Consider the following 19,232-nt stretch of genomic DNA (forward strand, 5'->3'; position numbering starts at 1 on the left):
TGCTCACCAGTGGCGGACCCAGGATTAGATTTTACCTGGATCAAACCATAAAAAAAAAGTTTAAAGTGTCAACTGTGGGATTTGAAACTGGGTTTAGGAGTGTCAACTAGAGTATTTTACCAACAAAACTAGTGATATTTCATTGTTCACCCATACAAAACCAATATTTTCCAGATTTAAGGTGTGTCATGTGAAATCCCATCCTTTCAAGTGGGTCCGCCACTGATGCTCGTTGATCAACTAATTCTGAAGCGGAGGTGTAACTCATGAATATATATTTTTAAATATTTAAATATATTATAAATACATTTATATTTTTGTTGATGCATGATCCCTAAAGTCTAATAGAATACCTTTAAATCTAAATTGTTTAGTAACCAAAACTACTGTCACTAAACCATCTTCCTGCCGTTGAGTCAAAATATTTGATTGAAACATATTTTATATAGAAAGGTAATTTTTTATCGTCATCTGTGACGTATAGATTTTGCAACTACTCGGGATCAAATTACACGTTTACTCACTAGAAAAAAAATTGATGTACATGCCTTAACATTTTAGACCAAAAGAAATTGAGAGAGTTACATCGTGACGTAAATATGGTAATTGCTATCCTTATGGCCTGTTTTTTTTTTTCCTTTTCTTTACAGCAGTTCAGTCTGTGTTGTATTACGGGTATTTATTTATAGTTATTTTACCAGAGTTGTCTTTGCCTACTTCCACGACTAAACAATTCACGGATCACGAGAGCGTGGTAAATACAGTAGCCAGTACAGTTCAGATTAATTTACTTGAAGAAAGCGAAGCATCATAAATACACATACCATATCTAGAGTAAACAGAAAATCAAATTGTCAGATAGCAGGGGAAAAATATACTCCATTTATATGTCAATACTAATTTCTTATTTAAACAAATATTCAAATCACTTTAAAATATTGTAAATCTTTCATATTATTCAGCCTAGAAAGCAATAAAATATGTTCGAAAGCATAATTAACAATCAAAAGGAGAAAAAGCCGACAAAAAGGAAGAAATGATACAAATGCTAATAATACAGTATATTTCAAAACCAAACATAAACAAATTCAAACTAAAAGAAGTAGATGAATAGTAAAGGATATTAATAAAATAGGGATATGGTGGATGCATCTTTGCTTTAATATAAAAACTACTACAAATACTATTATATACTATATAAAAAGGCCCCGGCCTAAAGCAATGCAGGCGGGTCCTATAGGGGGCGTGTCCGTCCATAAATCTCACTCTCACGAGAGAAGTGACGTTATGATGAAGCTCAGCCCTAACTTCTCAATATTTTTTCTATTTGCCAATTATCGTTCTCATTTTGTAACAACCCATTCACGATGTAAAACGCGTCATACCCACGCGAATACGTTCCCATATACTCTTGAACTCAGCTTTAAATTTTGGTTTGCATCTGACAAATAACTTTTTTTTTATCATTTACTTTACGCGGCAACCACACTGGTTTGTATCTAATTAAATTGTCCTCAAAATACTGTCAAAAGCATGTATGTTAATAATACCGTAAAGAAAGTGTTATTATGTTCAAAAGGTATTAATACCGATTAATTGAATAAATAATAATAAAAACAACTAGATCTAAAGACGAGGTGGTGTGGGGAGGGAGATTGGTCACTTTCCACTTATGTATGTGTCCCCTTCTCTTACACGTTCGCATTCATATGAAAAGTTTAGTTGCTTTGTTTTCTTCTCTAATTGCTCTGCTATTTTCAATATTTTCTGTTTTATTATATCCCATCGTTTATTTATCTATATATGGATGATTGGTTGTGGTGGTAAATACTCTAAAATTTGAAAATTTAGTTTAAAACTATATATGTCAACCAAATAAACTTTATTTCATTAAGAAACCTACAACCTTATATCCGGAAATTTTTAAAATGGCTGTTGAGAACTTCATTTTCAGAGCAAAAAAAATATATTGATTTACAAAGCTACAACAAAATAAGTTACAGCAAATAAATTTACAAATAGATCTACATATTAAATTTTACAGCTAAAAACATAAAGTTACGGCTCATTCCAATCACCCCCTATATTTTATCGATTGGAAATCACCTTTTCAGTAGCAATATTCCAATTTATTTTCTCATTATGTAACTTTTAAAGTTAAAAATGGAACATCATTAAAAAGAAAATAAACAAAGTCAGATATATAATGTTCTTCCTTTTGAAAGAAAGTCAGATATATAATGTTACATGATAAATTTGAAATATTTCTTATAAGATTTTTAAAGTGCATAAATATATTATAGAATATTATCTATTTATACTGCTATTTGTGAAATGATTTTTTGCATTCGAGTTCTCACATTAAAAATTATAGCGACTCATATCAATGATATTCTTATTTAATTTTCATATATAATTAAAAATTAATTTTCTATTTTAAATTGATTATAAATTAATTAATAAAATTGTCTAAAACATATTCTTGAAATAAGATAGTTATTATATATATTATGTTTTTATCTGGAAATATTATTTTTCTATTACGAAATTTAAAAACTAAGATTGGAAAAATTATAATCAGTCAAAAATATTTGTATAAATATATTTTCTAAAAATATTTATAATATGTGTGAGTGTTTTAAAAAATTCAACACAGCAATTAACATATATAGTTTGATGTTTTGTCATATATAAATAATTTGATAATTGATTAAAAGTTTTTGAGAACATGAATAATAATTTATTTGTTTCTGAATTAATAATAAATAAATAAATAAATATATGTAACAAGATTATGTCCAAGACAGACATACGAAAATACATAACTGATAAAACGAAACATAGCTTGATAAAATATTAATTTCGATAGTGACCAGTTTTCTCTGTTTTGTTTTCTCTCCGCTTTCTCTCTAGAGAATCTCAGACGAGAATTCCCGATTCCGGCTAGTGGGTCTGGCTCTCCTAGCCACCGCCGTTCCGGCAAAAGTTTCTCTATTTGATTTCCTCTGTCTCGGCTTCCGACAACGCATCGTTCTCTTTTGGTGGTGGTCCGGCTATGGTTTTTCCGGGAGACGATGGGATATCCATCGTTCGTTGCCGGCGTTTTGATTCTGGGGCCGTGCCATTTCTTCTCGGATGGTGGTCGCCGGCTTTCGTTTCTCGTAGATGGGTTCGAGCTATGTCAAGGTTTCTTCTGTGCAGTGGTGAGTGGCCGAATTCGGATGAGGTCTCGGTGAGACCGATGGACGCTTCTCTGAAGTTCGGGCCTTAGTGAAAGACTTCGGTTCTTATATCTTCAATACAGTTGTTGGAGATGGAATCCGGTGGTCGTGGTATGTGTCCCGGTGTGTCCGGTGGGTGTGATCTGTTTCTTCTACAGCGTCGACTTCTATGGAGGAGGAAGTGCGGGTGACTCGCGATTCCGGTGAGATCTCGGTCTACGATCTCGACGGCGACCGACAACCCTTCTGATGACGAAGCTTAACTGGTGGACACGCGGCCCATGGTTGTTGCGGTTTCGCACACGTGGAGTACGTTGGAAATTGGATTGGATTTGGGTCTCAATTTTATTTGGACTGAACGGTTTAGGCCTATTTGTATTTAGTGGGTTGGATCGTATGAGCCTCATTTGTATAATGTTTTATATACTCCCTCTGTTTCATAATAGATGATGTTTTATAAGATAATTTCGTTTCAAATTAGATGAAGTTTTGAGATTTTAAAGTTACTTTAACTTTATTGAAAACTGTTCAACCAATTAGGTTTTACATTCTTTTTTACTATTGGTTAATTGATTTTAAAATTATATCTTTAATAATATTTTTATTAAAAAAATATTATTTTCTTAATCTTTGTGCATTAGGTAAAATATCAAGTATTATGAAACGGAGGGAGTATAATATACTTCAGTTGGCAAAAAAAAAACATAACTGATAAAACACTTAACTCAATTATTCATTGTGATAGGAAGGAATATACATACTAAAAATTAGTTTGTCCAAGACACTGACAGACAAATGAACGTTAGGACTGATCAGGCGTGACTGGAATTTGAATTATGTGATACTCTCTAAGTTTCATAATAATCGATGTTTTGCCTTAATGCACAAAGATTAAGAAAACTAGATTTTTCTAAAAAAATTATTTAAAAAAATTATTTTAGAATCAATTAACTAATAATAAAAAGACAGTAAAATCTAATTGGTTGAATAGTTTTCAATAAAGTTAAAGTTAACCTTAAAATCTCAAAATTTCATCTAATTTGAAACAAAATTATCCTTCTAAAACATCAATTATATTGAAACGGAAGGAGTACTAAAATGATTAAAAATAGTCGTAGTAAACAAGTCGTTGAGCGTCATATCAAATGTAAATATCAAAGAAAGGGCTTTCGACGAGAATAACGAGGCTGTGTGCGTCCTGTTTCCAAAATCTTAAGGATTAATAAGTAACAGAGCTTGTGATCTGGTGGTAATTAATTTGAGAGACAAAAATATATAATTAAAAAATGATCAATAAATTAATTAAACAATTATGCAACACTTCTTACTCTAAATTATTTCAGTGACAACATTTCCCACTAAAGTAGATATTTTTCAGATCCAAAAATAAAGCCATAATAAATTCGCCGTTATATAAACGGCCGGGGACTTATTAGCCAACGATCTACAAAATCGCAACCCCCTTTGACTTTGACAACACAAAGTAGAAACGGTCCTCAAGACAAATCTGAACAATTAATTATAGTGCTAATTCGAAACAACTGTTAGATAATTGTGTCAGTGATCTATAAGTGGTACCATTGTGTGAATCCAATTAATATTAAATCGAACAAATATAACAAACAATTTACATACTCTAGTTTGTTCGTAGTGTTTTTGGAATAATTCTCTCAAATTAACCAGAATAATTCTTACAGCATCAACATCTTGTCCCTTTAAAAGTACTCTATTATGTAGCTAAGCTGGTGGATCTAGAGCAAGATCTAAAGAAAAATGATCATCTTTTGGAAATAGCCTTTTGAAATGAAGCTTGTTTTGCTCGAGATACAAGCTCAAGATGGACATAGATTGGAGAAAACTGATTAAATGGTGAACCTTTGTCTTAAAATGTAGGATACTGCCACTCCAAAAGAATTTTGCAAGGCATCAATATCCAAAAAGAGCTTTGCAATCAAGAGAGGCCACTTACATTACCATAGTGTGTAGTGTGTACATGTTTTCAAACTTCGGACTGCCCAAAGTAATTTTCCCAGTAAAGCCATGATACGGTTTTTCGAATGGGCCGGTGAGAGCATCTGTCGTGTGAAAAGAGGTTGAGCCCAAGTGATCATTCTTTTGCAATCCAAGTTCCTCCACATAATGACGATGCATGTTGTCCCATAGACATCCCACTAGGATCCCACTACTATATATGTATATCCTAACACGACAATTTTCAACTCTAACCCTAAAAGATACATTTTTTTTTTGGTTAAAGCTATCAATATCGTGACAAAAAAGGTTAATGCTATCAATAAGGAAGACATCATTTTATTTTTCGATAACCAATAAGGGAAGACATAGTTGGGCTATATCTATTAAGTGCATGTAGTTTTTTTTGTTCTTTTTGAACCATTAGTTACATGATCAACAACTAGGAGCCAATGCTTCGTGAGTTAGCAGATTCCTTGATTAAGCTTCTACCAAACCTAACAGATGTTGAAAACATCGACACTGCTTAAGCTTACGAGTCCAAGTGACGCATACTAAATAATCTAATTCTCAATGCAATTTATTTTCATCAGATTCTGGTCCAACTATCACTAGGCTACCTCGGTTTAGATTATTTTAAAATCTTTTGTAAATGACATGATTAGAATCACCTAATAAATTCCAAGATTTCTGGCGGCACTTCCCTTTGCTTATCTGGTATATAAGAGAGTGATTCTAGTCCAACCTTGATTTGATTTGATTCCTATTTTCTCAAACATTTTATATATATTTTATTCTGTAAAAGCAAAGCAAAGTAGATTCCACTAGTCATACTCATAACATGCATGTTAAATTAAAAACGACAAAATAGTAAATGACACAAAGGATACAGTTCAGGAGAAAGTGAGGAGTGACCCATAAAATGATAAAAATAAATAAAAAAGAAAGATCCCATTGGGTTTGCTCTTTTACCCACACCGTGATTGATGGTCACACTCCATTGTCCACACTCTCTCAGTCTCACCACAAGTTCTCGATATTCCACAAAGCCACTCGCATCTTCTTCTTTTTTAATTTCACTTTCTAAAAAGCTGTTTTTGGTTGGCAGCAATTTATTCATTCTTTTAACTCGAGTTTCACTTTTGACCCTACTATTTTCCACTTTTATTAAATTCACTCCTCCTCTTTACGTCTCAAACTAACTTAACGACGAAGCCCTCTCTCTCACTCACTCACTTTCCTTTATATATACTACACCTCCACGCCCAACGACACAACACAACCAACTCTCAACAGAACAACAAGACATGGATTGGTTCTCATGGCTGTCGAGAACAAATCTCGAACCATGTCTCATCCACGAATACAGTCTTTCCTTCTCCAAGAACGAGCTCGAACACGAAGACATTGCTTACTTCAACCACGAGTTCCTCCAGAGCATTGGCGTCTCCATCGCCAAGCACCGTCTCGAGATCCTCAAACTAGCTCGTCGTGAACGCAAGAGATCATCTCCTCTTCTCACCTCTCGTTCCATCTCCAGAGTCGTGGTTGCCATCAAGAAAACAAGCAGGTGTCTCTCCGATCACGTACGCGCGTGGATCCGCTGCGAGGAAGAAGAGTCTTCTCGAGCTCTGGTGCTTGTACCGAAGAGAAGCAGCAGCGGCAGTGGTGGGGTTGGGGTTGGTAAGTGGAGAGGAGGGTTTTTGAAGTCCAGGAACAAGAGATCTGTGACGCCGAGCAACGCAAATGGTGGAGGAGTTCATAAGCAGCAAGAGATGTTGCTGTTGACTAATGGGACTCCTTGTAGAATCGATAGCTTCTCGAGTCCTATGGTTTTTGATTACAGTTTCAAGGAGGAGATGGTTTATAAGGAGAACAGCCAAGATACTTATCTTGAAGAGATCAAATGGGACTCCATGTTTCAGAATCTGAAACCGACTTGAAGTTTTGTTTCTTTTTTTTTTGTTTCTTGATGGTGAGAGATGAGGTTTTAGTGTTCGTTCTTCCACCAGAAGTTTTGCATCTGTTCTTGTGCTTTTCAGTGTGTGTGTGTGTGATTAGTGTTTTTTGTTAGGCTAATTAATTTTGTTAATTAAAAATTAAAAAAAGATAGGATTTGAGTGCTGAAGTGTCAGGTCAGGTCAGGTGAGTGTGGGTAATCATGTTGTGTAATGAGTCTTGTCTCTTCATTCTTTGCTGTTTGCCTAAGTCTTTGTTCCAGTCAAAAACTTTCTTTTTACAGCTTTTACTTTTACCACTTTTACAGTCTTTTCTAAAAAACAATAAAAAGCTGTTTTAACACACATAACCATGACACTAAGGGCTGACTGGTTTTCCCGCTACCACCCGCAAACGCAGCTTTTGCTATTCATAGCGGTTGTTGGCGTTTCGAAACAATCATAGAAAACGCTACAAATCGCTTCAAACCGCTCAGAACCTCTTAAAATCAAATGCTGGTCCCAGCTAGCGTTTGCGGTTGCGGGCGGTTGCGGGAGGGTAAATTTTTTTTTTTAAAACAGAATAAATAAAAATAATACTAAAAATATCCAATAAATTTTTAAATTGAAATAATAGAAATTGTAAAATGTATTCATATTATATTTCAATTTATATTATAAAAATTAAAAACTAAAATATTTTCTATAAATTTTTAAAATTTAATAATATGATTTTATAAATATAAATTTTATATTTATCATATTATTGTGATTTTTAATATTTTATAATTACATAAAATGTAAATATTGTTAAATTATTATTTAACAGATATTGCGTTTGGTAGTTTACCAGTCATAAGAGTCCCGCAAATGCAACAATTTCTAACAGCTATACCAGTCGTACAAATCTCTAGAAAACGCTTAAAACCGCAACCATCCGCAGCCGCAAACTCCCGCAACCGCAACCGCAACCGCTGCGGTTACACCAGTCAGGCCCTAAGCCTCATGTGATCATTACTCTGGAGGTAGCAAGAAAGATCATGGGCTGTACAGCGACCGATAAACTGGTCTTATCCTAACAGTCAGTATCACCCCTAGGATCGCTGCTACCCCACAGACGGTAGCAAGAATCACAAAGGTCATCCTGAAACACTCTGGTCCATAACAAGTAGAGCTAGGATCATGAAACCGTAGATGATGCCGAAATATTCTAGTCCAAAGAGCTCGGATGCAGTAGGAACCATGAGGGAGTACCGAAACCCGTAGCACGTGACTAGAAGCACGGCACACTCTCTTATATCTCTTGTCTAGGTTTTTTTCTGTCTCTCGCAAGAGAACAGACATAGTTATAAAGGCAAATAGCTATTCTCCCATTGAAGGATTATTATCTCCTTATTATTAATAGAGAAGCAATTAGTGAGATTAACCTTAAATTAGTTAATTATTTACGTGTATGCCATTATGCTTAGGTGTCGCATTCTTAATCATCTTCAAGATTCTATTGTAACTACCTATCCTACACTAGATTAATTACGCAGAGTGCCATTCGTACAACTTTATGAATTGCATTGTATTTTTATATCTTTTAAACACAATGGTATTAGACACATTGATTTAAAATACGAACCTATTTTTCTATGTATTATTTTTAAACAAAGTATAGCTGGCGTAAGAATCCTCTTTGACCCCGACGTTCGTGATAACGTAAGAAATACTAACAGAAACAATAGTTGGAACATGAGAATTATAGCTAAAACTAATAAATTTTCTCCGAGAAAATCATAATTTAGTGAAACCATAGATGTTCCTTTGGTCAACTTTTATATAATCATTCTTCACAGACATGTGACATGAGTGCATAAGAACAACAATCAAGACAAAATTTAAATATAATAGAATGTGTGGTTAATATCCCATTCTCCATGTAAATGAAATAATTATCATGGAGGAGATGAACATATTCAATGCATGTCAAATATGTGTCCTAAACTCAGAATTTGAATAGTTTGTTGTTCTTTACATCACTGATTGTGGCTTGGAAGGAAAAAATTACATTTGAGTATTTTTAAGAATATATTTTGTCATGTAACATAGTGCCTGATAATGTTACATTTTGGCTCGACCAAAAAAATAAAAATAAATAACAGTGTCACATTTTTCTATGATTTTTTAGGGTCCACAAATTTGTATTATTGAGAACATAAACATACTCCATATAAAATGGAAAATAGATATGAATTACATTCTGTAACTAATTTGTTTGATAATGTTTTTCGTTTACAATTCTTAAAGAAAACCATTCTATTTAAGACATTTTGTTGATATAAAAATATGTATATATATATATATATCAATCTACAAGTAGTAAATAAAAATTATCAAAAGAACAAAAAAAAAAACTTCATATCAATTCAAAGAAATTAACGGAAGTAAAAACAGTGTGATTACGTTTAAAATAAAATTAAGTATGTTTTCTATTTCCCACTAAGAGAATGTTATTGTTTCCTAAAATACATGGCAAAATCTTTATTATGAATATATACTTATAAGAAACTTTATTAGTTTCCTAATCTCCTTAATTTTCCATATATAATTGGATAATCAATCAAGCAATCCTTACGTGACTTTCTCGGAGCAATAAATATATTCAAATTAGTGCATGATTGAAACTAATATTGCATTGACTCTGGAGTTAATTTAGTACGAGATTACGAAACTAATAAGGTATTGCGTGACTGAGAATTAAATTGTGGGTTCCTTTTTTCCAGTATCACTAATATTCATATGCACCGTTGTTTTACTATATAAATACCACGCTGTTCTCAATCCTAAAAATCATCTGTCTTTAAACACTATTTCCTGTATATGTTTTCCTCATTTTACAGTTTCAAATGGCTGGTCTTGATTTTGTTTATGATTTGAAAAGCCTTTCAAATCTATGTGAAAGGTAAGGGTGAAAATTGTGCATCTGTGGAAAGCAATAGAAATGGTGTTTGTCGATTTCAAGGTAAGCAACCTGTTATCTAACTTATGTGAAATCGATCTTTAAATTTTAACTTATACCACCTATAAGCACTGTCTATTTTTTATATATAGGGAGACAAGATCTTTCTTATAATCATTCTGACAACATGATCTTTTTTTTTAACGCTGATTTATTATGATATTACAATTATTAGGAATATTACATAGACGATTCGACAAACCGACAATATCTAATGAACATATTCTCAATTGCGGTTAACTTTCCTTTTGACTTAAGACAGACGTAAGAGAGAACGATATTTAATGGAAATCATCAAAACTCATGATGCTCGAAGTTAAAAAAGTATGGAAGGAGAAACATGATCTGCGTTCGTGAGTTATTTCTTCGTCGATTGTAAGATTGAAAACCTTCGGATAGAATCCTAATCCTCTTTCGTATTTTTTGTTCTTCGCTTATCTCGATGTAAGTTTTTTTTTCCAAACATGTTATATGTATATGATAAGGTTTTGCCTTTTTGACAACGTGTACATTCTAGCCAAGTTAGAATGGGTCTTTAATTTCTTTATAGTTTGCTGAGTCTAATAATGTGAAAAAGATGTGCTCCAATGCTTCATGAAGAAAAACTTTACACAGATTTTAGGCTGTTAAACTATAAATCATAATCCAATAATCAACATTATTACCTGTGTTGTCGTAAATTTACCCAAATTTATAATGATTTTATACTATCTATGTGAATGAACAAATTATTAAACAACAAATATTATATTATTGTTTTGCTAAATTTTAATATTAATCTCATTCCGTGCAAGGCACGGGTCATATCCTAGTGGTTATAATATTCACTTATTCAAGACTTTGTCATCTCCAATGATTATTATTGTAACTTATTTCTTGTCTGGTCAGGTTTGTAGATAAAAAAAAAATAAACAAGGCTTTAAGCCTCTTTAGATCTGGATGAGCGCTATGAAACTTCTGTATGAAAAGGCAATTTCTTCAGCTCTACCTCTAAACCGGTTTAGTAACGATTAAGTCAGAAGAATCCAATCAATCAAACAGAACCTCTGACGTTATATAAGATATAAGTAGGAAAACAAACGCTTATCAGACTGACCTAGGAAAACAAACGCTAGTAAAACAACAAAGAAGTAAAATTTTCAAAGTAAATACCCAAAAGGTTGGGAAGTAGAAGGCAATATTGAAAAGCTATTACTTCAGTCACCCCCAGCTTGAGCTTGCTTCATGGCAGCCAGGTGCTCCTTTTCTATTTCCTCTTGGGTGAAGGCCAAGGTCTTATCCTCTGTAGCTTTGGCAAGAGCCAGAATTGGCTCATAGTAACTAATGCGGGCATCCATACACTTCTTCAGAATCGGTAAGTGTTCCTTGCACTTACTTATACGTCGATTATCCTCAAGACAGTCTAGCAGAGAACTAAAAGACTCTTTGCAACCACCTTCTTTCATGAAATCTGAAAACCTCTCAAATACTTGGTCGTCTTCGTCCATCTCTGTGCCTCCTTCTTCCTTTGTTTGATCTGTTGACAAATCTCCCTTGGTTGCCGGGAACAAGGCGTGTAGCCCGCCCCACCACACTTCTACACAAGTGTCGAACATCCCATGAAGAAAAACTTTCTCTTTTTCCGTCAAATCCTCCAGTTTCCCCACTTTCACTCTGTGGAGGTTCTCTAACGTGAACAAGTTGTATCTAGAATTTGACTCGGTGGATGACGTGATCCCCATTCTTAATCAGAGCCGCTCACGATTAGATTTTGAGAGGCTGAAAGAATGAGAGAACAATTATTTATATACCCCGTACAAACCTAGTTTAAGTAGTTTTGAAAATTTTACTTTATTTCGTAATATAAATTGTTTTCAAAATCCAATGCCAAACGTAGTTTGATAAAATAATATTTTAATAAAAGATTAAAAGCAAAATTAGAAGTGTGATTTGTTATTGGTTCTTTTTCCACTTTACTTAAATGTTAATGATATAAATGTGGTTTTCTAAATACTTGTGCTGATAGGCAAAGCTACTTATAATTAAAATTATCAATAGATTAACATGTATAAGAGAGATAAATAATTCATTATTAATGTATTGAACTTCTATTGTAATTTTGAATAACTTATTTACATGATTTTATAATTAAGTTAAAACAAACATTACAATGAAAAATAGTTACACTGATTTAAAATAAATTTTTCTTTTAGATAAATACCTTTATAATTTCTAACAAGAACAATAAAAATAAACAGTCTCTTTTATTGAAAGTAAACTAAAATTTTAAACTTATACAAAAATCTATTTATTTTTAATTTTTTTCACTTGGTTATTTCCGGTAGAGCGGTTTCTCCTAGCAAGTTCATATGTTCAAACATTATCTAGAAAAGTAATATTTATCATTGTTCCTGGTTATCATCTAATTCCGAAGATATTTTGTAACTTTCTTTAACCATAATCTGTATAATTAGTACTTTTTGGGCTTTGAACCTTAAATTTCTTGATGTAAAATAATTAATATATTTTTAGTCAAACAAGATTGGTCAAGATAAGTAAGTCATAACTCATAAGTATTGGTAAACTCAGTTAAAACAATCAAAAGGTAAAAAAGGCAATGGGGCAGATTTTTTCTAATGTATTAAATAAGAGCAAAAGTTTAGTTGTTTTATATTCTGCTGACTAATCAAATTTTAGTGGGCCCCTTGTAACATTTATCTCTGAAAAATTCATTACATATTAGGCTTCTATATATTTGGGTTCACTAAGCCATGTCAGCTCTTTTCATTTTTCGATTTACATTTATGTTCAAGCAAGCACTTGGTCTTGGTCTCTGCTCCTCGCAACTCTCAACCCGTTGCAGCAAATCTGAGGTGATTTGTTTTCTCGAATTTTCGTCTTTGGAGCTAGTTTACACTTTAATCTGTTTTTTTCTTTCTTTCTAATTGAAGTATTAAAAGTCTTGATATTGAGGGGGCCTTTCTGTTAATAGAACCTGCCATGGACAATACAAATGACTGGAGAACTCATTTGCCATTTGGTTCACGACAGAAGATCGTCAGCAAGATGTAATTTCATCATCATATCTCCCTTTTTTTTTGTTTGGTATTTATTAATTACATGATTGACCTTGCAACTTGCGCAGACTGGAGACACTAAAGAAGCACCTTCCGTATTCTGGACCAGAAGGGATTAACGAGCTCAAGAGAATTGCTGTCAGGTTCGAGGAGAAAATTTTCAGCGGTGCTGTTAATCAGGTAACACACACACACACACACACACACGTCCTTCTATGTATAGAGAGATTTGTGAGGGAAATATGCCACATGAAAGCTATGATCCTTATTTTCTTATTATTTTTTTTTGGAATTTTCAGAATGATTACCTTCGGAAAATATCCTTGAAGATGCTGACAATGGAGACTAAGGCGCAAAATGCAGCTGGTTCTAGTAGCAACCTAGCCTTGGGTAAAGCATTCTCATAGCAGAAGCTTGTTTTGGAAATGCATTCTCCTTGTGAGCTAATAGGCACCTAATATGAAGAAGTTTCAGCGGTTAATTGTTATCCATCTTTTGTGGTCTCGTCTTCCTTCATTTGAAATAATATTCCATTTGGTTTTGTTATGTTTTGGAGCTATAATAAGATATCTACCCTTTGATGCTTTTTGTGAATTATTCCACAGACAATGTCATGATCAATAATGGAAATGTAGAGCCTTTTCTCCTGAACCAAGAGCCTGCCATAAACTCAGGTGACTGGAGAACTCAACTGCCACCGAGTTCACGACAGAACATTGTCAACAAGATGTAACTTCATCATTAGAACTCTATTAACTATAAGGTTTATATGCTGCTATTATATATTCTTGATCCATAAGTTAAATTTTCGCAGAATGGATATACTAAAGAAGCACTTTCCATATTCTGGACCAGAAGGGATTAACGAGCTCAAGAGAATTGCTGCCAGATTCGAGGAGAGAGTTTTCAGCAGTGCTGTTAATCAGGTAACAACACACACGTCCTTCTCTGTACAGAGATTTGTGAGGGCAATATGCACATAGAAAAGAAGATATGATCTTTTGTAACCCCATTTATACGGTGGTGGTATATATGAAAGACATGTATACCTGATTTTCTTATTATTTTGGATTTTCAGACTGATTACTTCCAGAAAATATCCCTGAAGATGCTGACTATGGAGAATAAAGCTCAGAACGCTACTTCTATCCCTGCTGATAGTAACAAACTAGCCTTGGATGGACTGGGTAAGCAACTTCCTTCATTGAACTTAGCAGAAGCTTGTTTTGGTGTGCTGAATAAAGCCATTCTCCTTTGTATGTGGAGCTTATCTATATGCCCCCTAAAGACTAGGCACTTAATGTTAATTGTTATCCATCTTTGTTCTCCTTGCATTCATTTTAAATATTTATTCCTTTGATGCCTTTGTGAATATTCCACAGGCAGTCTTATGTTCAATGACAATTCAGTGCCTTCTCTCCCGAAAGAAGAACCTGCCATGAACTCAGGTGACTGGAGAATTCAACTGCCACCGGATTCACGCCAGAAGCATGTTGACAAGTTGTAAGTTCGTTACATTATTTTTGCCTCTCTCTAAAGTAGTCATCTTTTCTCAGTCTCTAGTCAATTCTGTAGGAAACATAACGTTATAACATTTTGTTATAAGCTGTGCCTTGACCTATAAGTAAATACTTTTTTTTTTCATTTGAGCAGAATGGAAACACTGAAGAAACATGTACCGTATTCAGGGGAAGAAGGAATCGAAGAGCTCAGGAGAATTGCTATCAGCTTCGAGGAGTTAATATTCAACACTGCTATTAACCAGGTTTCTCTTTCCTCTTCTCTAATCTATTTTTGGCACACATAACATTGGTGAAGCAGTGGAATAATTGGCAAGAACGGTGGCAAAGCTTCATGTGTGCTTTCTTGACATCATCTCTTCGATTAAGCATATGGTTTGTTTCGCGTTTCAGGTGGATTACTTTCGCAAAATATCGTTAAAGATGCAGACTATGCAAGAGGACGACTAAGTATAATTGCGTTGAAGGTGGCGTTTGGAAACTTTCAGGCGATTCCATATATATATATTTGTATTTGATAATATTAAGAAGAGAGCTTGAAAGCCTCCAAACTTAGGACGAAGGCATGAATTAAAAAAAAAATGTTAATTCTGTTTGTATAATTGGTAACGAACTAATGATGATTTATTTCTTGCGGAGGAAGCCTCGTCTTGCTCTCTCTCATGTTAAGTAAGGCTTGGAGTCCTCTTCGGGTTTGTATGCCATATATGCTTATGCAAAAACTTTCTTTACAGCTTTTACTTTTACCGCTTTACAGATTTAAGAGTTTACCACTTTTACAGTCTTTTTCTCAAACAGTTAAAAAAGCTGTTTTGCAAACATAACCATGACACTAAACCTCATGTGATCATTACTCATGAGGTAGCCTGAAAGATCTTGAGCTGTACAGTGACCAATAAACTGGTCTTATCCTAACAGTAACAGTCAATATCACCTCCACTAGAGTCGCTGTAACCCCACAGACGGTAGCTAGAATCACGAAAGTCAGTCTGTAACATTATCAGGTCCATAACAAGTCGAGCTTTCCTAGCCTCAGCATCATACAAACGACCAACCACTAAACCGGAGAAGAGAACTTGCACCAATTGGGTTTCCTAGGATCATGAAACTGTACATGATGCCGAAATGTTCTAGTCCAAAGAGCTCGGACGCTGTAGGAACCATGAGGGAGTACTAAAATCCATCGCACGTGCCTAGAAGAACGGTTGCGGGATAGAGAGTGGCGGATGAAGCGCTAAGATAGCTCCCTGAGCTAAGCCTGCCAACAAAGTTAAAGAAACTAAAGAGGCATAAGAGGACTCTGTTGTGTTCTCAATGCCAACTGCAATCCCAAACTGAGCCAAGTTGTTTAAAACTGTCACTCCAGAGCCAACACCGAGGAAGTAAAGAAACCATAGAAGCTAGAAATCGGCTTTGATGAAAGCTTCTCTTTGTCTAAAGTCCTCTCCTCTCCTCGACCTTCTCTTGCGAGTGTCAAGTTGTGTTTCTTCTGTAGTAGTTGAAAACATCAATGAGGGATATGACAAGATTCTTAGAGAAGAAAGGTGAAGACTTTAACTCACCAACCAAAAGAGAATACCAGGAAGCAGAGTGTGAGTAACAGAAAGGCAAATGAGTCCTTAGGCCACGAAGCAAGCACACGCACCTATAAAGAGAACCATCCATGGATGGAAGCAAAGCAACGCTCTGTCCGGCATCATTGACAACGCCAAACATTGTGAGCTGTTGCTGGTTGGCATCGATCGATTTCAGAGCATGAGAATACAAGGGCAAGTTGTAAGCGTTTCCGTTATGTATTGTATGATATATGCAAATTCAACTTAATAATTGATGTCTATGTATGGTAGGTCAATTATTAAACAGAAGATACGACGTACAAGGTTATTGCATAACAGCCATAACCGTTACGTGTACAAGGTTATTTCATAAGTGTATCATATGAAATGAGAAATAATAATATTTATTTAAAATATTTTTTATTAGAGTAATTACTGTTAAGATCCAAAAATAATAATAAAAATTATACATATGTTTAACAACTTTTTTATAGTAGATCATCAGATATTTAGTTTTTTGAATTTAAATATTTGGTAATTCGGATTGTTCGAATAAAAATGTTGAATAATTTTTATTTTATAGAAAAGAGGTGTTCAAAAGAAAAATAGAATAAAAAATAAATTTGCATAATCTAGATAGTTTAGTTAAAATAGTATTTTAAGATATTCTTTATTTAAAATTAAATAAAATTAATATTTTAAATATATAATTTGTAATTTAAATACTCAAGTAGCCATTCGACTTATGGTTTGGTTTTCGTTTTTCTATATATATATATATATATAAGATCCGCTCGGTTTATCTATTAATAATCAGAGTAATTTTATTAGAAAAGTTATTCAATAGTAATGAAATTAATGGTAAAGTTCAACGGCTCTTTAAAAAAACCAAAAATAACGATCTATGCAAAATATATATATAAAAAGATCATTTTAAAACAAATATTAAATTAAGCATGAGACTTATTATCCGAAATTCAGATCATTCAGAGTGTCCGGATCCGAATCCGGATAGTCAAATGAATGTATAATTAAACAAATTTTCAAGAGCGTAGACTTAACTTGGTTCATTAAAAAAGAAAGAAAAAGAAAAGTGTATTGGCGCTTGAACTGAAATCACTCTAAGCAGCTCTCTCCCAAACTCGAGAGGAGGATCGAGTCAATAATGCAGAGAGAAAATGAACTGAGGCCTAGAAAGCCCAAAGATCTCTCTGTGTTGATGGATATTGAGACCGTGGGGAAGGAGTGTCTAGACTATGTGTGGGACAAGATGAAGAAGAAGAAGAACAAACCGGAGATACAAGGAGAGGACACTCCAGTGGTGCGGTGACAAAGGTTACAACCCCTGCCCTTACCTCTTCCCCTACACCCGTTATTTAAAAAATAAATTTAAAAATAACGATCCATGCTAAATATAAAACAAAATCATTTTAAAACAAATGGAACCAATTTACCTGCGCAAAACCTAGTTCATTAAAAAAAAAAGGTATTTAGTTATTTGGCTCTCGAGTTGAAATAATTTGAAGTAAGTATCTCCCAAACTTGAGTCTTTGCGAGCAGGATCAAATCAACCTCAACGACAATGGCGATCATGGGGAACATAAATCTTCTTCCCTTAGTTTCCTTTAGAATGTGGAACCGAGAAACAATTATCATTAGTTTCGTTTAGTTTAGAATGATGATCGTCAAGGTAAAGTTCGTCGTCGAACGCTGATGAAATTAAGGATTTAGGATTAGAATATTGATTTGTCACACGAGTTACTTGAGTTCTTCTATATTTTCGAACTTGGAAGGTTCTATATGAATGATATATGAGTGATTCGTTAATGGCTAATAGAAATTTAGAAATATGTTGCAGATTGAGATGATCTGAGGCCGAAGATGCCAAAGGATATCTCTAAATGTGGTTTAACTATCGAACAATGTGCCATCTCAGCATCTCTATTAATAAGAAATACATTGTATGTTATTTTAGTGTTTGCACAAAAACCACACACGATGTCGTTATTAGAGTGCATTGCATGCTGTTTAAAACCAAATGCTGTTTTTGTTGTTGTCTGAAGCTAATTGACTTTTCATAATCTCATTTGGTGTATACAAGACTAATTTAGTCATTAAACTCAAAGCAATTGGCATGATTTGCGACGAATGTAGCTGAGACATTCACAGCAGTGTTAGCGATGAATGTTAAACAAATGATTTGGTTCATTTTTTTAATGCTTGAATTACTCATTCCAATAATAAACTTATGACCAACTGGTCTACATAGAAGCAAAAACAAGTACTGCAAAAATACACCAGTACAACTTAAAAAAAACAATAATTATGCTAGAGTATATTGATACCAATGGGCACCATTCAAATTGGAGAAAATAATAAACCTCAATATTTCCTGATTCACAGATCTCGTAGAGGTCAAAACAGTTGAATTGAGAATCATCGAGATGGTAGGCTACCCTTCCACTCTTTCCAATCAACTAAAGGATTATGAATTTTTTCAGTTTAAGCTTCCAATCTACTGAAGCTATGAGAACTGAGAACCACTCCAAAACCGCTATAATCCAAGCATGGTTTTCCAAACCGCAAGCACGAATTAAAAACGCAAGGACAAAAGCAATCATGACTACTAAACTCTAAGATAAGCAACCATAGCCAAAACAAAATAAAACAGTTAAACGACCAAAGACTGAAAACCCAACTCGATGAAGAGTGAATCAAATTGGTCCGGTTGCAATAACCTTCGATGTAAAGCTATTTCAACACTCAAACAAGATATGCCAATGGCTGTGAATGGGCTCTCCATGTGCTTCCGGTGAGACCACACCCTCAACCATGCCAAAAGAAGCACCACTTCTCCGGTAGCAGACCCACCCCTGTGAATGAGCTCTCTTTACGCCTCTGTTGCGACTCCACACTACGAACATGCCAAACAAAGCCCCCAACACGATCCATCTCAGTACAACCGGA

General features: G+C 34.1%; 2 protein-coding genes across 4 annotated transcripts; both read left to right on the plus strand.

Moving 5' to 3' along the window:
• The first annotated feature begins 6,381 nt into the window (after positions 1–6,381).
• Positions 6,382–7,440, plus strand: LOC108851100 (uncharacterized). Its single transcript, XM_018624523.2, has one exon. The coding sequence runs from the start codon at positions 6,500–6,502 to the stop codon at positions 7,133–7,135; it is 636 nt and encodes a 211-aa protein (XP_018480025.1). The 5' UTR covers positions 6,382–6,499; the 3' UTR covers positions 7,136–7,440.
• Positions 7,441–12,834: 5,394 nt separating this feature from the next.
• On the plus strand, positions 12,835–15,449 carry LOC108841631 (uncharacterized). Of its 3 annotated transcripts, none has more exons than XM_018614387.2 (10): positions 12,835–12,985; positions 13,105–13,180; positions 13,258–13,369; positions 13,489–13,579; positions 13,795–13,918; positions 14,004–14,115; positions 14,268–14,376; positions 14,572–14,692; positions 14,843–14,954; positions 15,103–15,449. In XM_018614387.2, exons 2-10 carry the CDS (start codon positions 13,113–13,115, stop codon positions 15,157–15,159), a joined length of 906 nt encoding a protein of 301 aa, XP_018469889.1. In that variant the 5' UTR covers positions 12,835–12,985; positions 13,105–13,112; the 3' UTR covers positions 15,160–15,449. The 3 variants fall into 3 exon arrangements, with proteins under 3 accessions (XP_018469889.1, XP_018469896.1, XP_056855067.1); XM_018614394.2 differs by having other exon boundaries at positions 12,876–12,985; positions 13,064–13,180; XM_056999087.1 differs by having other exon boundaries at positions 12,965–12,985; positions 13,073–13,180.
• Positions 15,450–19,232: the final 3,783 nt, after the last annotated feature.

The sequence above is a fragment of the Raphanus sativus genome, chromosome 1 (genome assembly GCF_000801105.2).
Source record: "Raphanus sativus cultivar WK10039 chromosome 1, ASM80110v3, whole genome shotgun sequence".
Taxonomy (NCBI): domain Eukaryota; kingdom Viridiplantae; phylum Streptophyta; class Magnoliopsida; order Brassicales; family Brassicaceae; genus Raphanus; species Raphanus sativus.

What these genes read in the sequence shown, in the direction of transcription:
- LOC108841631 (XM_018614387.2), top strand. Translation starts at nt 13,113, where the DNA reads ATGGACAATACAAATGACTGGAGAACTCATTTGCCATTTGGTTCACGA. An exon ending in CAGAACATTGTCAACAAGAT is followed by an intron (nt 13,919 to 14,003) that starts GTAACTTCATCA and finishes AAATTTTCGCAG; the next exon opens with AATGGATATACTAAAGAAGC. An exon ending in ACTAGCCTTGGATGGACTGG is followed by an intron (nt 14,377 to 14,571) that starts GTAAGCAACTTC and finishes AATATTCCACAG; the next exon opens with GCAGTCTTATGTTCAATGAC.
- LOC108851100 (XM_018624523.2), top strand. Translation starts at nt 6,500, where the DNA reads ATGGATTGGTTCTCATGGCTGTCGAGAACAAATCTCGAACCATGTCTC.